The sequence below is a fragment of the Penicillium digitatum genome, chromosome 5, assembly GCF_016767815.1.
Source record: "Penicillium digitatum chromosome 5, complete sequence".
Classification (NCBI taxonomy): Eukaryota; Fungi; Ascomycota; class Eurotiomycetes; order Eurotiales; family Aspergillaceae; genus Penicillium; species Penicillium digitatum.
The window spans coordinates 2995067-3015143 of NC_089388.1; the positions used below are offsets into that span (position 1 = coordinate 2995067).

The window sequence follows — 20077 nt, forward strand, 5'->3', positions numbered from 1 at the left end:
TTCCACTTATCATATCAGCAGTCTTGTTATTTGTTCTCAATCAAAATCAAAGCCCCTTGGTTGTATCATGTCTAGTATAAGACCAAGGTAAACTCTCTCGCTTCGGGAACCACTTATTGCAATGATCACCCCCATCATACAGGATTAGATTCAGCACCACACTTTCCAATCCCAGACAGGAGAATGTGTAGTTTTGCATCCCGGGAGACCAGCCTCGCCTCACCCTTTTGCCTACCAGATCCGGGTTCACTCCGTAAAGATCTTCTCTCCAAAGCCCAATCCCATTCGTAGCCTCGCCTCGAGTCAAGGTGTCTGGTAGAGTGATTTCCTCTGGTGGATTAATACCTATCACAGTAGCTTTATGTGTATAGTCCTCTTGTTCCAGGCCAACAGGGACGAGTCCCACGGCTGGGAAATGGCACTGCATGAATCGAGCGCGTTTGAACTCGTGCGTCACAACGGTAACTCTCCGCGGGTAAACACCCGTGTACATCCAGAACTGGATTAGAGAGAATAATAGGTTTTGATATGAATCTGTAGCGTTGGTTTCTGCAATGACTCTTGATTGGTCAAGTGTGGAGATAGTAGACATGTCTTGAAAGTAGTTGTTATCTCTCGCCAGGTTCTGGATGTTGCTCTACATGAGCTTGCTTCTGGATGTTCGGTTGTGGAGTATTTGAGAGACTTACAAGGTAAGATTGACCTTCACTGAGTTCAGTTGCAGGCTTCTTAGTAGGCCCTCTGCAAGGGTGCAATGGATTAACATAAGAGATTGAAAAGAATGTGGTAAGAAAGCCTTACCCAGAAAACACAAGCAATCCACGGGAGTCTTCGGTCAGAGCTTTCAATCCCGCTTTGACATGGTTGATAAATGTGGGTGTTTCTCCCTTTTGGAAGGGCTCAATCAACCTATTCAGTGCATCAGGTGATGCCTTCCGTATAAAGGGTTCTTTATGATCGCACTAACCATTCATCTTCTGAGGCTCCAAGATGTGAGCCTCCGGTGTAAATGGCATGGCAGCAGACAACAATGAGGTGGTTGCAAACAGCAAAATTGGCATCTGAGGTCAAGGCCATATCGGTGGATTTCGGGCGATCAAGCGAATTGTTCAGGGTGAATCACAACGCACGACATTTCCAAACGATGCTAGACATATAGCAAAGTTATAGACTGGTGTTGAGAATATCCTTGGTGAACCACTTCATCCAAAGTTGTGTCTTAGATCGACGAAGAGAAGGGCGGTAAAGAATGTTGGACATTCTCCTAATTCTTTGATTTCAAGACATCAATTTTCATTTCCCATCAATGGGCGGATTCCATCCCTAACATCCCTAATCTTCTTTACGTATTGTATTTCTCTAGATAACTCGTTTTTTCCTTCCCGACTCATTCACCTTCAAATCCTCTATCCACACATCTCCCTTCCATGACCAGTCATGTGTCAATGCTTCGGACTTGGTTGAAGTCCTGTGTCTGGAGCCATCGCGAAAACCAGCCGACAAGCTCAGAATTCATGATCCCCGCGACATGTTGAAGAGAAGGAAATCGGGTTTCTTCGTGGTGGATCGGTTTCCAGCCACCCAAAAGCACTCAATTATGGCAGGTATTTGAGATATATATGCTCGGCACGAGTCACCCGATACTGCGGTCCATCTCTTCCGCTCCAAGGAGCCTGACAAGGCCGAGGGTATCCCGTTCTATGACCCCAGGAATTGAGGCTCTCACTCTAGGGATGCATAGGAGAACGACTAGCGGGGGTTTATGGTATCATGATGGCATGAAAAGGATCCTGCTTATGATCCAGAAACAGACCATTTTTAATCTAGATTTGTAGATGTTTCCCGTTAGTTCCGATGTAAGTGGCTGCCCAGGAGTTCGAAGAGAATCGAGGACCTCTATCTATGGTCCGGCTTTTCCGCTACTGTTGAGAGATTAAAGGGAAGAAAGAGATCATGCGCTGAAGATAATTCGTGCCAGTGAAAAAAACTTAAAAAGACATCCTAATTGTACATTTCTGTGATCGTCCTCATCCATGCACCACAATACCCCAGATATGGGCCCCTTCGCTAAATGCATCTGCGAGGTGGGAAACGAAGGCGAAACAAGTGAAAAGGAAAAACAAACGCCTGAACCCTGGTGGGCATGCAAAATTTTTTGGAAACTAGAGGACGAATCATTATGTGCTGACCTCCCAGGCCATGAGATGCACCCGTGCGATGAACGCCAACCAGAGAATTCTAGTTGTAAAATGCATGTCAATGACCCAGTACATGATAGAGAAGAAACAATGAACCAACGTAGTAATGCATAAAGGGGAGGAAGGAAGATTGTACCAGTGTAGGGAACAGCAGTAAAAGGGTATCAGTGGAAAAGGAAGCCTGTGGCGATACATGTTTGAAGCTAAAGAGGATCGTGCCGGAAAGTGCAGTTGTCGCCTTTGCGGCACTTGCCCTCAGCCCAGAATCTGCAGGCAACTAGTCCCACTTTGTACTGTTTCAAAAGAATTAGCCAACTATTTATCATAGAGTACTGGATCCGCAGTGTACTTACAGGCTTGGCCTCGTTGGCGCCAACTCTGGTCCGTTTCGAACGGCTCCACGAGTCGGAGTTAGACTGGTCGTCATGATAACCACCCTCGCGGCCTCGCTTACGCTCTGGGTCTTCGTATTCATGGCCTTGCTGTTGGAATGGGAAAGCACCGGTTTGTTGGTTCTGCCCACCGAATTGTGCGAACATGGCGCCGAGGTTGGGTGCCATGGCTGATTGTGATTGCTGAGGCTGGGAGTATGTAACAGGCGCCTGCATCTGTTTCATGACATTCAATATCGCGTTGAAGTCAAGGCCTTGAGGCTGAGGAGTGAGCATCGGTGCAGCCGGAGTAATTTGAGATTGAGGTTGTTGCTGACGGAACATGTTGATGGTCCTCTCGAGATCCGGCATGCTCCCGGGTTGAGTTGCCTGCGGCGGTGGGATTGGCTGCACCTGTCCAGGAACCCCCTGGATAATTTTGAGTAAATTAGAAATGTCAAATCCACTGTCCCCGGGGGGAGGTTGCTGAAGTTGTTGGCTTTGTTGGGGTGCCGCAGGCTTGGGGTTGATGTAGGAGTAATAACGTTCCTGGCGGGCCTATAGTATTTTTGTTTAGTATTAACTTTTGCTGTTCTCAGAAATGTAGCATACCTTGACCATGTCGGGCAACTCTCCGAAAGGCAACATCTCGGTGACGATTTCGTCGGAGTCAGGAGTTGGTGGTTCTTTGGGTGTGTCAGGCATGTCGGCAGGAGAAGTATAGAAAACCATAAGGGTATTAGATTCTCGGTGCTCCTGAGCCTCCCTCTCGGGACTCGTTGGCAGCTGGGGGCCACCGCGTTTGACGAAACTGCCGTCTTTTGATTCATCGAAATCGAAATCAACCACTATGATGGTCAGTATGAATCTGAGGTGTGATTGGGGAGATAAATTACTTGAAAGAGCATAACCATCTTGAAAAACGGTCTCGCGAATACCACCGAGGTCCTCTTCTTCCAGTTCGTCCAAATCTTTGTGAAGCTTAAGAACACTACCTTCACCTTTGACGTCTCCCCGTGAACGTAATGACCCATCACCGGGGCCTAATTCCTCATCGGGATCGTGGGTGAATAGTCGAACTTCGGTAAGAGCATCTTCTGGCTTCCAGGTCACACGAAGTTTACGGCGCTCTTCTTTACGCAACCTCTTTGTGCGCTCAGCTTCAGTCTCCGGGGGCTGATCATCAGCGGGCTTGGGAGTTGGTGCCTGCTTTGGCTTGTTCAAGTCGGCCATAATATCACCAAAGGAGAATGTTGGTTTGGGGGCTGGCATCTTTTCCTTTTCGGAAGCAGCACTGTGTGAAGGGTTATTACAAATGGATCTCGAAAAGACTCTCTTCTGAGGCACATACGTTGGCTTTGCGGCGGCGGCGGCGGCAGCAGCCCTATCCGCATTTGTGGTCCCGGGTCTCTTTGACGCTGAGCTTAAAGTACCAAAGAGACTTGTTGGCTTGGGAGGCACGATAGTGGGTTTAGGGCGCAGGGCTGCAGCGCTGATTGGCTTGCTACTTTGTGCTCCCTTGGCCGGTCCATTGCCTGCAGATGCAAGTTTATTCGAATCCTTCAAGTTGTTGGTAACTGCCATTCGTTTTGCGCCAGGTTGCAGATTGATATCCGCTTCACGGGGTCGCTTCACTCCAGCATCTCCCTTAGGCTGGTCTGCTGAAAGGCCCCTTGGGTGCGACTCCTCTTTGGTGGGCTTTTCACTCTCCTGTTTACGCTTCGTAGAGGCCGCAGCATTATCCAGGATCTTTTGTGTGAGGTCCTTAACCTGCTGGCCACCTTTTTTAAGAAACTTTGGCAGCAATTTAGAAAGATTAGTCTTTTGCATCAGGTCTTCTGTCAGAGTAGAGAAACGCGAGAAGAGCTTAATGCCATGTTAGTCAATTGTTCCAATACAAAAAGAAAGAGACTTCAAGCTTACCTCAAGCAAATTAATAGTCAGAGTCCCAGCAAAGTCAGCTGCCTGGAAACGATCGACCAAGAAGGAATATAGAGCTGCCACAACCATAGGATGCTCTCCTAGCCTACATGAGATTAACAATCAGTCATTTGAACTCAATAATGGCAGGCTTTCAAGTTTTCGCCACGCAAAGCTGCAGGTTTGAGCCAATTTCTAGATAGGAGCGATTCCACTTCAATAAGGTTCGCAGATTGCTTAATATTGGCATATCTGGGACCCAGTATGACTGGGAATCTTTTGCTCCGTCTGATATTCTTATATATGTGTCCCGGACACGCCTGCATAATCAAGCCATGCCACCGGCGAATGGAGCGACGGCCCTTTATTCTAGCCCGTGACAGTGCTGTCATATCCAAAGCTCTCAAGAAAAATTTATAGTTGTTCCCAGATAGGGTTCAGGATTTGTGTGACCATCAAATGCAGATGGAAGGGAGAGAAAACAAAGGAGTTGGGAGGGGAAACGTATACTTACTTCTCAACAATATTAGGATGGCCCATTTCGAGTGTTGTGGTCGCAATTTTATCCATAGTGCGACGCTGCGAAATGACCTTTTCTTTGAGCTTTGTTGCTGTCTGGTTGTCCTCTTGGTTTTCGGCTAGTTTCATTGCTTGAACTTGTTCCTTCCATGCATCTCTCAATGATTTCACGAGCTCTTTGTAGGCTACAAGCGCATTCTTGACCTTCTCAGGACCAGGCCATTTGTTCCTTGGCGACCACACAGCTTGCAGGGTATCGTATTGTGCTGCAGCCTCTGGCTCAGTCGGGCGGATCGCAGGGATTGGGGACGGCTCTTCAGGTATTTCAATCTCAAGATCAGATTCATCCGAGCTTTCACTTTCTGAATTGGACACAGTTCTCGTTTGGCTGCGTGCAGAAGTCGTCTTCGCTTGCTGCTTGTTGTAAGCTCTTTTCTTAGTGGCGATTACAACTTGCGGTGCTGATAGTACTATGAAAGTTAATGTTGATTCAAATGAAGTAAGTTTCAACTGGTCTAAAAATACCTCTAGAGGGAAGCACTTGGCTGCTAGTTGGTGTCATTTGCGATTGAACTGAAAGATCATGCTGGTAGTAATTGAATAGCCTGGTTCTTCGGGAAATCAGCAAACGCATGTTGAACAAACACATATCAAACTGTTAACTTACTGTTCACTCCCTTGTTGTTGGAAGTCCGTAGGGATTCCTTGAAGAAAGTTGCTTGCCAATGAAGACTGGTGTTGGTTAAATGCCTGTGGGGTGGAATTAAGGAACTGGGGGTTAATGGTAACATTCGGGTCTGAATCTGGGTAATCGTTGGTCAAATCAATTGTGTTTTGCTGCCTAGAGTTAGAGCCAGAATCACCATGAAGGGCATTTCGGATCGGCTTACTAGCATTTCTGAGGAGTAGCCTTGAGGTAGAGGATATGAAGAAATTGAGGACTGGGGTTGTTGCTGTGGCCGTGGCTGTATTCTCTGTTGCGTAGATGCTTCAGGGAAAGTTTCTGGCACTGAGATATGTGGGTGTTGTGGATGAAAGTAGGTTGGCTGGTAGGAAAATGACGGAAATGCCGAAGACTCGGAAGCACTCAGGGGACGAGAGTCAAAAGACATCTGTCCTTGCTGGAAATGAGCAGCTTGTGGATGCATCTGATACTGGGGCGGAGTTCCATATCCTCGCTGCGGCGGCTGTTGCAGAGGATTTGGTTGCTGCCAAGACTGATGCACTGACGAGTAGATGCCATGGTTTGGCTCCGGTCGTGGGGCTAACTCTCTCTGTTGCTGTTGAAAAACAGGATGGTCCCATCCGATGCCAAGAGGTGTTGGCTGCGATGCAGACTCATGTTGCTGTTGAGGTGGGTGTTGGGGTTGAGATGACTGCTGAAGCTGCTGCTCAGGATCGGGGTATGTGGGATCAATGGTGCTCCAGTAGTCTGCGGATATTGCAGGATTCCCATGAGGTAGCCCCTGCATGGAGTTTTGGGCCGATTGCTCCATGATGTGAGCCTCGGTCGAAGCTTCTCTAAGCTACTATGAAACCTCACGTAATCACGTGCACGCACCTGCCTGGACAAGCTGTTGTGCTCACCGCCTTTTTATTTTGGGGGAACGGAAGTGGGTCTGGGATTCGGCAGGGTAAATATTTTTTCCGGTGAGAACGTGAGATTAGTGGTGGGCTGTCTCACAACACGGCAGAACAGGGGCCTGTAGAGCTGCTGGTCTGAAGAATTGATAAGGATTAGACAATTCACAAGTTTGATACGCCTAGGATGGACTTGAAGAGTTGCAGTTTGAGTACTGTCGTACCTTATGAGAGAAAACAGAGACTGCGTTTGGCTTTGACTCAGGATTAAAGTGGTGAATGCCTCAGGCATCAACCGTGTTCCCCAGTACTGCAAGTGACGGCGTTACCCTTTGGCCTTGCTGCTTAATGACGAAGGCTCCGCAGTTGCGAATACAACGTAGAAGTTTAAAGATGGCCCAGCGTTCAACTCCGGTGCCTCTCTCCTTGTGTTCTTCACTTTGTATCTCTCCTTCTTCTCTCTTCTTGGGCTGTTCCTGTTGTCCCTGGGCTTTTCGCTCTCCTTTCTCGTTCTTAAGTTTTGTCCCAAAAGAAAGTCCTTGCGGAATCAGAGAAGTAAAAAAACTCTCATACGAAGGGCCACTCTAGCGTCACAGCCATTCGCTTTACGGAAAAAAAGAAGGTATTGGGGAAAGGTGTTGTAGGGTGGTTAGAGTAGATGACTTCGGTTGAAGAAGAGAGTGAAAGGGACAAAAGCTGCTGGCAAGGCGGTTAGCCGATGATACGATGGCATACCACAATTGACCGTAATTAAAGTGTAGAAGGATCTACATTGCCCCACCGCCACGTAAATTACAGCCCCTGTGTTACATGGCAGAATCAAATCCATGTTATCATTGTAGTTTGCGGTGTTTGCAACATTTATGTCAGCGCAGCTCAGCGGCCAGGTGGAGCGATAGCAAGATCCCCGGGATCAACAGTGCAAGGTACAATCTCATCATTCTTCTAAGAGTTGCGCTCACATCTCAGTTATCTTCCTGCGCAGCTCCATACATTACCAAGCTTTGGTTGAAACAGAGCATCCATCCAATCTCATACAGCGTTTCCAGCTGTTGCCATGGCGCAGTCCATGTCCCTCCGGGACCGACAGGTCGGTAAGTGACGCAAGCTGGAATCCTGTGATGAGTCGATCTATACTAATCGCTGGAATTTAGCATCAATTCAAAAGCTATTGAACTTGAATCATGATCCACAACCTGTTGAAGACAACACCATCGATCAGGCCGGGTCCGGCGGTCTTATCTCGCACTCCACTCCGATCTTGAATGAAGATGGTGACCCTATCTGGAAGGTGTTGGTGTTCGATAAAATGGGCCGGGATATCATCAGCAGTGTCTTGAGAGTAAATGACCTCCGGGCATGGGGCATAACTATTCATCTGTACGGTTGCCGCTTTCTCCCCTTAAACTGGCCCTATCACTAACGAAGACTCGGTCCTAGAAACATTCATTCACAAAGATACCCTATTCCAGATGTTCCGGTTGTATATTTTGTGGAACCAACCCCCGAAAATATCCAAGCGATCACTCGCGACCTTTCCCACGGGCTCTACTCCCCAGCCTATGTGAATTTCCTATCCTCCGTCCCACGGCCACTTCTCGAGGACTTCGCTTCTCAAATAGCTACTTCTGGTGCATCTGAGCACATTGCGCAGGTTTTCGATCAATATCTTAACTTTGTCGTGGCAGAGCCAGACCTCTTCAGTTTAGGGCTTGGAAACGATGCATACTACAAGATTAACAGCCCAAAAACGACTGATGAGGACCTGGATGGGATTGTTGATAACGTAGTTAGCGGCTTGTTCAGTGTGAGTGTGACAATGGGTAAGTAATACATCCTACCTTGGATCATCGAACGAAGATTTGACTGGCTGGGCAGGTACCATTCCAATCATACGGTGCCCAAAGGGTGGTGCAGCGGAATTGATAGCAACAAAATTAGACCGGAAACTGCGGGACCACATCCTCAATTCCAAAGACAACCTCTTCTCAGGCAATCAGAACGCCTTGCCTGGAATGCCATCCGCACGGCCGGTACTAATCATTATGGACCGAAACGTTGATCTAGTCCCAATGCTCTCTCACTCGTGGACATATCAATCCCTGGTCCAGGATGTTCTTGAAATGCGCCTAAATCGAATCACAGTGAATACAGGTGCAGGCGATGCGGAATCGGCCAAGGGCTCCAAAAAGTCTTACGACTTGAGCAGTACCGACTTCTTCTGGCAACGCAACGCCGGAGCCCCCTTCCCCCAAGTGGCTGAGAATATCGATGCTGAGCTTACGCGGTACAAGGATGATGCGAATGAGATTACCAAGAAGACGGGGGCCTCTTCAATTGAAGATCTCCAGAATGATACCAGTGCCTCCGCGCAACATCTCAAGGCCGCCATCACACTTCTTCCTGAGTTGCGGGAACGCAAGGCAGTCCTTGATATGCACATGAACATTGCCACTGCACTGCTTAAGGGTATCAAGGATCGGCAGTTGGACAACTTCTTCGAGCTAGAAGAGACTATCACCAAACAATCAAAGTCACAGATCTTGGAACTAATCAATGATGCTTCTAAAGGGAGTGAACCATTGGATAAGCTGCGCTTGTTCGTGATCTGGTTCCTCAGCACTGAAGCTGAGCTCAGCCGCTCGGAAATGACTCAGTTCGAAGAGGCCCTGGCCCAAGCCGGCGTGTCCGACATTTCCTCTCTTGCTTATGTCCGTCAAGTGCGCGAGATCACTCGTATGACAATGATGGCAACAGCCGCCCCAGAACAACAATCCTCCGATCTATTCCGAGGGTTCTCCTCACTTTCGAATCGACTGACGGATCGCATTACGTCGGGCGCTTTAGGTGCCAACTTCGACTCGCTCATCTCAGGGGTAAAGAATTTCCTACCAGCAAACAAGGATCTTACTGTGACCAAGATCACCGAGTCGATCATGGACCCCGCTGCAGCTTCAAGCTCTGCTATTGCGAAGACCGAAAACTACCTCTACTTTGACCCGAGGAGCGCCAACGCACGTGGCGCCATGCCTCCGGCATCCGCCTCGCGAACCCCGCAAATGCCTGGTGGAATTGGTAGCGCAGGCCCTGGTACCGGTGCCAGTTTCGGACAGCGACGTCAAGCCTTCAGCGAGGCTATTGTCTTTACAGTTGGCGGTGGAAGCATGGATGAGTACGGCAACTTGCAGGAATGGGTACGCCGAACAAGCGGCCAACCGGGCGCCGAGGGCTCGTCAGCTCAACGTGCGGCACCTGGACACCGCCGGAGGGTTGTCTATGGAAGCACAGACCTGATGAACGCCACTGAATTCCTTTCGGATTCATTGGCGCCTCTCGGCCGGGATTGCTAAATGCAATTGTGGCTAGGTGAGATTCCACATCAACATAGAGCCAGCCTGAGGGTTATGAAACATAGTATAATTGAAGCGCTCTGACGTGTCTATGTTGTCTAATGGTTATTCTTTCCTAGTTTTGACTGCCTAGGTAGCGGTTTTTGCTCTTGGCTCTTGGCTCTGTCATTAAACATCCAAATCCCACCAATAATTATGCCTATTCGAGGCACAGTATCGGACAGATGTCGAACTCCGCTGAATGTTTTGAGCTAATCCCAAGGTGTGCCCGCGGTCTCGATCAGCCCATGCAACTTATTTTTGATAGAACAAAATCAACAGAAATATCTCGAGCCAAGCTAATTTCATGGCATCATTTTGGAAAACTATAGAAACTCCTGACTATCGGGCACTTGTGGGACTCAACGTAATCATCTGTCGATTCTGCGGGGTATAGAAGTATGCATCATTCCGCCTTCTGAGGCAACAGTCTGGAACCGATGCCCCAGAAAACCTGATCAATCAGAACGATTTCCAAAGATTTGGGACTGATTAATTGAGCTTCTTTTCCCATTCAGCCGCATTGCCTCACTAGGCGAATTCCCGATGGCGCCCCCCCATGGTCACCCAAGTGATGTCAGGGCAGTATCATCGTCCTGACATCCAACGCCACGACTACAATATAAGAATCAGCCTGGTCTGATGCTTTTGATATCCAAAAATCAAACAACGAAGACACAAAGAATAGTTATCTCTTTTGAGAACACATCGTCAAGATGACCAACTACGGAGACACCTGGTCTACGACCTACGATACCTACGATACCGCCGGATCAACCTACAACCCTGCGGGCTCAACCTATGACACCCTAGGCTCAACATACAGCCCCACGGGCTACAATACCTACGGCACAAGGGACTATGGCGCTGGCGCGGTGGGCTACGGTTCAAATGCAACTGCTACGACTTATGACACTGATACCGGCCGCGGCACCACAACATACGACCCCCAGACCGGTGCCTACGATCAGCATCTTGATTACAGCACTCCTACCGGCCGGCGACACCACCGTGAGCGAGTTAACCAGGCTGGAACCTATCGACACCGTGACGTTGACCGATTTGATGATGGATCTACTCGTGTCCACAAGGAATACGACAATCCAAACACTGGTACCAGCTACCACCGTGACTATGAGCGATAAACGTGTTCGGTGAGGGATTCGCGCTGGGTTTGGACCCACGCTTGTATTTAAATCGGCATGAGACCACGAACCTGAATGAATCACCGAAACAAACGCAAAAATCTATGGAAAAAAACGTGGAAAAAAGGTGAAAAATCGTAAAAAAATGGGGGAAAAAAGGTCTGATTTGTTGTCTGTTTTAGCGACTATATAGCTATCGTTTCTTGTCTGTCGCTCCAGTCTGTCGTTTCAGTCTCATTTCAGTCTGTCATTTCTGCTTGGCTCGGCTATGTAGTCTGGTTTCATTGTTGGCGAGGGTATGGCTTCAATTCAAATCAGACAGAATGCAACAAATTAGACAAATTTCTTGACTTTTCGTTGTTCTTCTGCCTACCGTGTTTTGCATGATGTGCCACGGAGGTATGTAGCATCTAGAGAATAAATGTTTGGCTTTTGTATTCAAAGGGGATTTACGATAGGATTTATGTAGTATCTTCGTTGGTATTTTTTTACCAACTACAACATCTCTTTAAGCCAAATTAATCAAATAGAAACATCTCCAAATCTATGAATATCAAATCTCATCGAGAGGCAACTCTTGGCAAAAGATGCCTCAGGCGGTGGAGCCACCTGCGCTGACTCCACATTATAACTGGCACTTGCTTCCGGTCAACTCCCAAGGGTGCTTTATTCTGTACAGCCAACGGATGTTGTGCTGAAACAGCTTCTACTCCAGCTTCCCATGTTCCCGTGATCATGTCGCGGAGGACGCTGGGTGGAGGTCGTGTTCTGGGCAACCCACGCGCGCTCGCATCAGCTCCGTCCCCGCAGCCGAAGCCACGGGTGCTCTCGCCGACCACCAGCAGCGTTTCCCTTAATTCACAGGCCGCTTCACAGCTCTCGGTGGAAACTCAGGATCTCACTTCACGTATTTCAATAGAGAATGGCGACACGTCGATATCTGCCGCCCCGGCTGCTCCGGGGGCGCAGCTCTCCTGTCCGATCTGCAGCGAACAGATGGTATGCTTGTTCCCATGTCCTGTTTGTTTGAAGATCGAGTGAGATGACGCTGACTGTATCCAGATGACCTTGCTGCAGTTAAATAGGTACCGATCCATCGCTCCCCCTTACGACCGCCAGAACGTATGATTAATGACTTGACGCAGACATCTCGACGACATCCACCAGAACCTGGAAGATAGTCACCAAGATGAAGTCAAAGATTGGTTCAAGGTCCAAATGGAAAAGGCAAGGAAGTTCCAGCCTTTAGCAGTTCTAAATCAGAAGTTGAAAGGCCTGGATGTATTCGAATCAAACGAGAACCAGGGCGCGCCTCTCCCCGGCCGCCCACTAGCACCCCATGCAGGCATCTCCGAACCTCCGAAATTTCTAGACCCCGAGGATCTCATAACAAAAGACCACTGGCAAAGAAGTTCTATGTACGACGAGTGTTTAGAACCATCGTGTGGGAAACGATTGAATGCCACCAACGGCTGCGTGAACTGTCGGAGTTGCGGGAATCTATTTTGCGAAGAACACACGATGTATCAAATGAAGCTCTCGCGGGCGGCACATCATGAACCGGTGCGAGGAATATGGGCTCGAGTATGCGAAACCTGTTATAAGTCAAGAGAGGGGTACAATGACCATAATGGTGAGCACGTTTGCTTTCGGTTCTGAACCAAGCTAATCAGGTAACAGGAACCGTGAGGAATCGAATGGATGCATTCAAGTCAATCAGAAAACAGACTGTCGACAAGGAGTTTTTGGAGATTTCCCGACTCGAGAAACGACTGACCCGCCTCACTCAGCTGCTGGCTAGTCTGCCACCGGATCAAATCCACCCCAGTACAACCAAACTTTGGTCACTTGCGTGGCAGAATGATCAACGTAAGGAAATAGAGCAAACAATTGTCAGCTGGCAAGATGATTCGAGCGTTTCACGATGTCCATTTTGCCAACAAGACTTTTCGGGCTATACGTTCCGCAGGCACCATTGCAGAACTTGCGGACGAGTCGTCTGCGGTGATCCTAGTACCGAGTGTTCTAGTGAGGTTGGGCTGAGCTTTTCTCCCGGTGAGTTCCGAGACGACCTTTCCCCTTGACCTTGGTCTGATTTTGTTCTAAAAAAACAGACTCGACAGCCACCTCTGAGAAACCTAATGGCGATAACCTTGTCAACATTGATGTGAGGCTGTGCAAAGAGTGTAAAACGACACTTTTCGATCGACGCGATTTTAAAGCAGATACGACACGAAAGTCACCAGAGATGAGGGCTTATGAAAACTTGGCCCAGTTTGAGAGAGGCATCCGCCTTCATCTACCTAGATTTCAGAAGCTGTTGACAGCTTTACAGTGTGTTTCTTGTTTCCAGTGTTCCAGTCAGTCACTAACGGCATTTTGTCAGGGATCCAATGCGACCTCCATCATCGGCCCAGATTGCAGATGCATCCAAGGTGCGCAAGCGACTGATCGATTCTTTTGCGCAATATGATTTTGCGGCTCGACGTATCCGTGACATGCCGACCCAGTCCCCTACCCAACAAAAGCTGCAGAAGGCTATATACCAACAAGCCAGCAACTTCCTCCACCTCCATATGTTGCCTTTGAAATCCCTACCCAAAACCCTTAAACATGCAACCCCTGCGTCGGAAAGAATCCCTAGCCGGACAAGCTCCCCACGAACAAGCTCCCCGAGTATTCCGGTCGATACTTCGACGACAGGCCTCCGGCCCCCAGAGTCTGCTCTTTCATCTATTAATTACAACAGCGTTGCTGCTAGCGGTAGCAATAGTAGCCTAGCCAGCGACACCAGCAGTGCCATCTCGGCCCTGGAAGCAGAAGAAAAGACTCTTCGAGACCGGTTGATCGTGCTCGAAGAGCAGAAGTTCTTTGTGTCCGAGATGATCGCCGATGCCAACCGGCGGCGCAAATTCGATGAAGTGAGCAGCCTAGCGATTAACGTTGAGGACCTGAGCCGTGAGATCGATCGCGTCAATGGCATGCTTGCGAACCTCGATTTCGAGGGTCTTTATACGGGGAATTCGCAGCCAAGTTCTTGACTTGAGTCTTCAATCGGTTGGGATTGGGATCTTTCTTTTCGTTCCCATGCGCTGCCTGCATATCTTTCCTCCTTGCGTCTTCTGGTCACCCACCCAGCTACTCTCGCTTACACCCTTCATAATTTTGATATTCTGGCGTTCGAGCACTTTGCTTTTCGATAATATATGTGCATGGCATCGGGCGTTGGTTCTTTCTAGTACATGTGTAATCAATGGCTTCGCTATATACAATTTAAGCTTTTTTCTATTTGAGATGGCTCATTTCCTTTTCGATGTCCACTATAGAGACAACTTAACCATTCAGACACAATATCTACGCGCAGGAGTCGTTGAACTTTCCTGTCATTTCAATGGCTTACTTAGAAACAAACCTATAACGAAGAAAACAGATTCCTGGAAGTAGACCACAACCATGAACCCCCATAAAGTCAAATGTCCTTCTTCGTGGCTTTGGCAAAGCTTCGAAGATCCGCACTTCTGGTAGACTACATACACGTTCATACTGACTTTGCGGCGTTTCATCGAATATCTCGGCGATCTAGGTCTCGTTTATATCCTTAGTCGATCCTTATAGCCTCTTAGGATCTACCATTAACTAGTAGTTACAACGGCCTTAATACGTTAGTCCTTTTACGTAGTATGGTTCGTAGCCACCCAAGGTATAGATACTAAGAGTACCGATTCGTTCTAAGTCGATATTTTAGCGTATATAAACATAGTTATACTAGCCCCAATATCCTCGGCTCATTGTGTAGATAAAAACTAGTCTTCGGTTGATAGTGTGAGGAAAGTGGAAATTAAGAATGTTAAAAGTGTTATCTCTTTGTCTGGTATGCTAACGCTGTTCGGTCTTTGAACCTATTTAGTGTTAATTAATTTCCGGGGGGGCTGGAAGTACCGTCGAATTTAACTACGATGTGCATAAACACTGTCCATTGGAACAATGTCTTCACACCATTCTACTATAGTCGTTGATCTTCAAGCAAAAAATAGAAGAGCCCAAAAAAAGAAATCTCAGGTTTGGTTTGTAGGAATAGCCGAACGCGGGGGTCGAACCCGCAGCCTTAAGATTAAGAGTCTTACGCTCTACCGATTGAGCTAGCCCGGCTGGGCTGTTGAAGAGACGGGCACAAAAGTGGCAGATGAAAGAACCTGTGGTCCAGGAATGTATGTTGTAGACTTACATGGTGGCGGTCTTAGCGCATCCTGCAGCCCCGTTGAGAAGCATATCTGCACGTAGAGTGGAGAGGGGGAAAAAAAAAACTACATGCATCACATTATTTTCATATTTAACGTGTGGCGCAAAGCTCTTGATTCCTTAATATTTTCCATGGGGAAAGTGCTATATGTATATACACACCCTGCCTCGGGGAGGTATGGCCTCTTACCATCTCCTTGTCAAAATAATACTCACCGACCTACCCTGGTACGCAGGGAGCCAATGCAGCCAGCCCCCAGCCCTCCATGGAACAATGCGGAAAGGATACAGCCTAGCAATTCATGCAGGGTCCGTGGCCATCCAGACCGTGTCCCTTTGGCTATGAATTGTTGAGGCTCTATGCTGAAAAGCCATAATGATGTCCATCTCGAAGCCAATGGAAAGACACAATCCTCGGACTTTCTGCTCCAAGAAGAGCACGATGGAGCTGTGATGGTGAACCACTTATGAGAGCTTGCGAACAGGTGGCTCAGATAGGGCCCAAGACACCTTTCCCATCCATCGAAGAGTTGGAGATGCTTTGAATACCTGCCTAGAATTTCATTGATATACAGTAACAAACTACCTACTATCCACGGGGTTACAGTTGCTGCGATGTTCCCAGAGGATAGGCCCGAGCTCTTTAAAGCCCCCACACCGCAGCTGGAGAGTCTTCAAAACGACTTCTCAAATTTTGGGATTTTGTACCAAACAGACGACCAAAAAGCACGCAGAGAATGCTCATGGCAGTAAGCGGACTCGGCCGAGGTTTCCTTGCCGACAAGGTATTTCCTCGAAATCGAATGCAAACAAGCATGCTAGATGTTCTTATTGTGCTACTGTACTACGGGGATTAGATTGTATCACTGAAATAGTTATCCCAGTAGAATTCTCTTACTTCCCAACAACTGGTATGTGAAGCCCCGACGAGGTTACTCTACTTAATCCCAATGATTCCCCTCTGAGGATGTTGAAAATCCTAAACGTAGCCTGAAGCTCTTTAATAAGCTAATCCCGCAGCACTGCCACTCTGTATTAGAGTCGCTTTACCCAGTAGATTGGGGCTTGTCTATGATATTAGTTGTGTGCGGCGGCGAAAGGTGTCAGCGACTCCAATAGGGTCGAGCCTACGGATAAATTGGGTTACTATCGAAGGAACCCAGTAACTCCTCAAAGCGACCTCCGGAAACTGGGATAGGCCCGCAAGGAGTCAAGTTCAATACCTCATAGGGGCGTACCAATGCCGTGCAATACTGGCTTGGACAACGTGTGATAGCCAAGGCGATTCACGAATTAGAGACTGCGGTGCACCTCGACAGATGCATCTAGCCAGTTTGTTTCAACTGGTGTAGAGTGGAGCTAGCAAGACAGGGCCTCTACTCAACGCGTAGCATCTAATACTGAACCGCGTGAGATCCGTTGTGGGGCACCGTGAAAGACGAATTGTAGTACGGAATGTCTTTGTAAACAAGAGCGGAAAGAACGGATTAAAGCTTGAATACATTATAGTCTAGCTGACTACCCCGGGCAGCCGGTTACGATGTCTGATCTTCCGAAAGATCAAACGGTTTTTGAACATTGACTCCCTGAAAGAATGTGCTACCGTGTGTCGGATCCAGATCTTCTTGGCTACTCGTTCGGCTAGCCTCTGATCCATTCGAGGTGTGAATCGTCGTGATCACCGTATGGTGGTCTTCCCGGTTGAGGTCTGGTCGCCAGTATTGTGGGCTGGATGCGGTGGAGCGTTCTCCGTTGACGCCTGAAAGAGGCACACTGTCGGTGCGTGTGCTGTTGCTCTTGCTTCCTCCCATCGAGCTGGGATCGCGGAACCAGTGGAATAGTGGTCGAAGACTTACCAGACTGCCTGCGGTGATTCCGAGGCCGGCTTCGACATTGGACCAGATTGAGATGTTGGCGGTGGCGTCTGTTGGGTTGAGTGGTGTCAGTTGGGGCTGGTTATTACTCTGTTGATTTTACCGAGTGCATATGAATCAGAGGGGTGGAAACCCACCGAGGAAGTCGACACCCTTGTAGCTGTGTAAGAAAGGAATGCGAATCATGACTGCAGCGCTCGCACTATACCAGAATGGGTCAGTACTAAGGCTCTCTCACCGGGCATCAAAGGGTAGAGACACATGCATCCCATTCCCAGAATGGCCGCCAAGGCCCACTTAGTCCTTATGTTTGTCTGCAAGTTCCATACTAGGGCAATAGGCAAAAGACATAGGGCCAGATCACACAGTGTAGAAGTGACACTGTACACAAAGGCTATGGTACTGATGTGGTCAAGGTTTATGCAAGTGCCAGAAACTTTGGCATGAGGGTTCGACAACAGGCGAACTTGTTGCCAGAAGAACTCAACTGGTTGACATTGCAATATCAGCATGAGCCAGAAGACAAGACCAACAGCACAGGTGACGCCAATTGTAGCCCACAACACAAGCTTATGGACATTGGAAACCGCCAAGCGGAGGAGGGCGACTGCGATGGAGATCCTGGCCAGCGCACAGGTCCAGACATAGCTGGCTTGACCGAGCCACCACCACTTCGGAATGTTTTAGCCTGTGATCTTTCATCCTGTATGTGAAGGTTGGAGTCAAAGGCGAACCTACAAACATTGCGGTTTCCATCGTACCCCTCTTCACGAGATCATTGGACCTTTGTCCGATTCCATACAATGCGCCAGTGATACCACACACAGCGAACAAGATGTTCAACAACTGCAAATTCATCAGTCCTGACTTCGGTTGCACGTGTGACATACTGTACATACCATTGCGTATACCATCAAGATATCATCCCAGCCAAAGGCTCTGACAAGTCGAAGCCGCACAAAGCATCGTAGACATACGGTGGTCAGTGCGATTCCAAGGCAGGGTGTAGTAACGATGAAGATTGATTTGGCTGCGGCCTTCAAGAGGCAACATCTTGACCCGAAGAAGGTCTATCTGGTCACCAATTCATGGCCGGCACTCCGTACGGTTTCCCTACAAAATACCTATGCAAGGATATCCGAAGGAGCAACAAGACTTACCTTTAAATAGAGAAACACGTTACGATAAGAGAATGCCCACTCCCACGCAGATCAAGCCTTCGGGTCACGGGCATCAGCGGCGAGAACGGGCCAGGTGATGTTCTCGTGTTTACTCTTCTGAAATTAGACGGAGAAAAGGCGGAAAAGCAGAATGGAGCATCAAAAATAATACGCTTGTGAATATGGGGTTAGACATCTGCTCGAAAGGAACAAGGGGCTTTTGGACACCTGGGAACGAAATTCTGACATGGGTGTTACAATGTGTGGGCCCCCAGAGAGAATTGGAGAAAAGAGAAAGAGAACGCCTTGTTCGAATGGCTTCCAATCTTCTAAAGAATCTCCCAAAGGGTTTCTCAAAGGTGCTCCCAAAGGTGCTCCCTTGCAGAGACGGCAATTGGAAGAGATCTCTCCCCAAACCATGTGGAGGCCAGCATACTATTTTGAATTCGACCACGGGGGCTTCCAATGAGGTTCAAATGTTGCCGCTCAAGCCTCTTACTATATTGTACAAAAAACGATGTACAACTAGAACATCTTCGTACGCACAGGCCTCCTTTCTCCATGACTCGAGTCCACTCTTCTCCACATCCAACACCCATCAGTCGATGGCTGGAAAAAGATAGTCCATGGTAGCAACGCGATCCTATTGTGATGCTATTGCCCTATTCTACGGGTAGCCATTGCTGATAATCCGCTTTGAAATTTCCAATCTTGAAGGGTTTCAAGGTTGTCTTTAGGGGAAGCACTCCCATCCATCCTCAACCCAGGTGCACTGCATTCTCAGTTGCGGCTATTGCAGGCGATCCGTATCGAGGGTCTATGAACACTGACCATGGCGATCCCACACTTAGTCTAGGTCTCGTTTGATATGAACAGATCTGGAGGGTCAGTGTTCTGTTTGCAGGTAATGTAAATTGTCTCGATGTCCTACAACATAGATGGTGAAGCGAAGCATCGGTGACCTCGGAAGAGGTATGATCTGCAGTCCCACGGACATTACCTACAAATTCGACCCACAGGCGCCCAATCTTACTGAATCTTGCTGTCCCTGCATTTTCTGTTAAATGCTATTGGATCCTCGATAGTGGGTTCACTATCTCATAGGATATACAGCTAACTTGTCCAGACCGCTATTTCACTTTAATTTGGTCTTCCAGTGACACTATACAGCATAGGGATTTGCCCCCCGGCATACTCCGTACCTTCTACTCCCACCCCCACCTGCCAGCCCAACAATCTAACATGGGTCTCTTTAATCGGACTCTCAAGCTGACTATCGGCCAATTTACACTAGCTGCAATAATAATCTCGGCAGGCCCACTGATGGTCTTGGCACAGGGTCTTCTAAATTAGGCCTAGACCGCCCAGGGTAATATCCCTCGAACCATGGATCGCAGGATAAAGATGGGGCCCGTCCATTTGGGTAAAGAGGAGGGACCCAAGTGAAACTACTCCGCACATGCCCAGATGATTGTGAATGTGATTCGTAGTTCTCTCCTACTGACCGGGGTTGTGGGAAATATAGTGAGGCAGGCACTAGGTATACCTGCTTTTCGGACATGGACGACAACGAGGAAACAAAGCGAGTACGCTGTCTAGTTGGTGACAGGACGTCAAGCTTACCAATTAGGTTGGTTGTGAGATGCGTGCCGTGCCCTTGAATTCACTCGTATAGACTGAT

General features: G+C 48.3%; 6 protein-coding genes and 1 non-coding gene across 7 annotated transcripts; 3 read left to right on the forward strand and 4 right to left on the reverse strand.

Moving 5' to 3' along the window:
• Positions 1 to 46: 46 nt before the first annotated feature.
• On the reverse strand, positions 47 to 1077 carry Pdw03_2256 (Rossmann-like alpha/beta/alpha sandwich fold; the record flags this gene model as incomplete). The annotated part of the gene is made up of 4 exons (XM_014681389.2): positions 47 to 625; positions 690 to 741; positions 802 to 909; positions 968 to 1077. The coding sequence occupies 4 exons, from the start codon at positions 1075 to 1077 to the stop codon at positions 47 to 49; spliced, it is 849 nt and encodes a 282-aa protein (XP_014536875.2).
• Positions 1078 to 2401: 1324 nt separating this feature from the next.
• Pdw03_2257 (Zinc finger, CCCH-type) lies at positions 2402 to 6504 on the reverse strand (the record flags this gene model as incomplete). The annotated part of the gene is made up of 10 exons (XM_014681390.1): positions 2402 to 2491; positions 2552 to 3127; positions 3182 to 3417; positions 3466 to 3863; positions 3921 to 4435; positions 4493 to 4595; positions 5004 to 5478; positions 5534 to 5619; positions 5676 to 5845; positions 5899 to 6504. 10 exons carry the CDS (start codon positions 6502 to 6504, stop codon positions 2402 to 2404), a joined length of 3255 nt encoding a protein of 1084 aa, XP_014536876.1.
• A 1142-nt stretch (positions 6505 to 7646) lies between these two features.
• Positions 7647 to 9939, forward strand: Pdw03_2258 (Golgi transport protein Sly1, putative; the record flags this gene model as incomplete). Its single annotated transcript, XM_014681391.1, has 4 exons — positions 7647 to 7683; positions 7744 to 7969; positions 8030 to 8412; positions 8468 to 9939. 4 exons carry the CDS (start codon positions 7647 to 7649, stop codon positions 9937 to 9939), a joined length of 2118 nt encoding a protein of 705 aa, XP_014536877.1.
• Positions 9940 to 10694: 755 nt separating this feature from the next.
• Positions 10695 to 11123, forward strand: Pdw03_2259 (Endo-1,3(4)-beta-glucanase, putative; the record flags this gene model as incomplete). Its single annotated transcript, XM_014681392.1, has 1 exon — positions 10695 to 11123. One exon carries the CDS (start codon positions 10695 to 10697, stop codon positions 11121 to 11123), a length of 429 nt encoding a protein of 142 aa, XP_014536878.1.
• A 735-nt stretch (positions 11124 to 11858) lies between these two features.
• On the forward strand, positions 11859 to 14164 carry Pdw03_2260 (Vacuolar segregation protein (Pep7), putative; the record flags this gene model as incomplete). The annotated part of the gene is made up of 6 exons (XM_066100127.1): positions 11859 to 12122; positions 12186 to 12208; positions 12269 to 12756; positions 12804 to 13178; positions 13238 to 13457; positions 13510 to 14164. 6 exons carry the CDS (start codon positions 11859 to 11861, stop codon positions 14162 to 14164), a joined length of 2025 nt encoding a protein of 674 aa, XP_065957854.1.
• A 1035-nt stretch (positions 14165 to 15199) lies between these two features.
• On the reverse strand, positions 15200 to 15272 carry Pdw03_tRNA166. Its single transcript has one exon. It is a non-coding gene; the product is annotated as a tRNA-Lys (tRNA).
• A 1625-nt stretch (positions 15273 to 16897) lies between these two features.
• Positions 16898 to 18138, reverse strand: Pdw03_2261 (P-type ATPase; the record flags this gene model as incomplete). Its single annotated transcript, XM_014681394.2, has 6 exons — positions 16898 to 17286; positions 17374 to 17438; positions 17502 to 17532; positions 17601 to 17907; positions 17975 to 18082; positions 18136 to 18138. The coding sequence occupies 6 exons, from the start codon at positions 18136 to 18138 to the stop codon at positions 16898 to 16900; spliced, it is 903 nt and encodes a 300-aa protein (XP_014536880.2).
• Positions 18139 to 20077: the final 1939 nt, after the last annotated feature.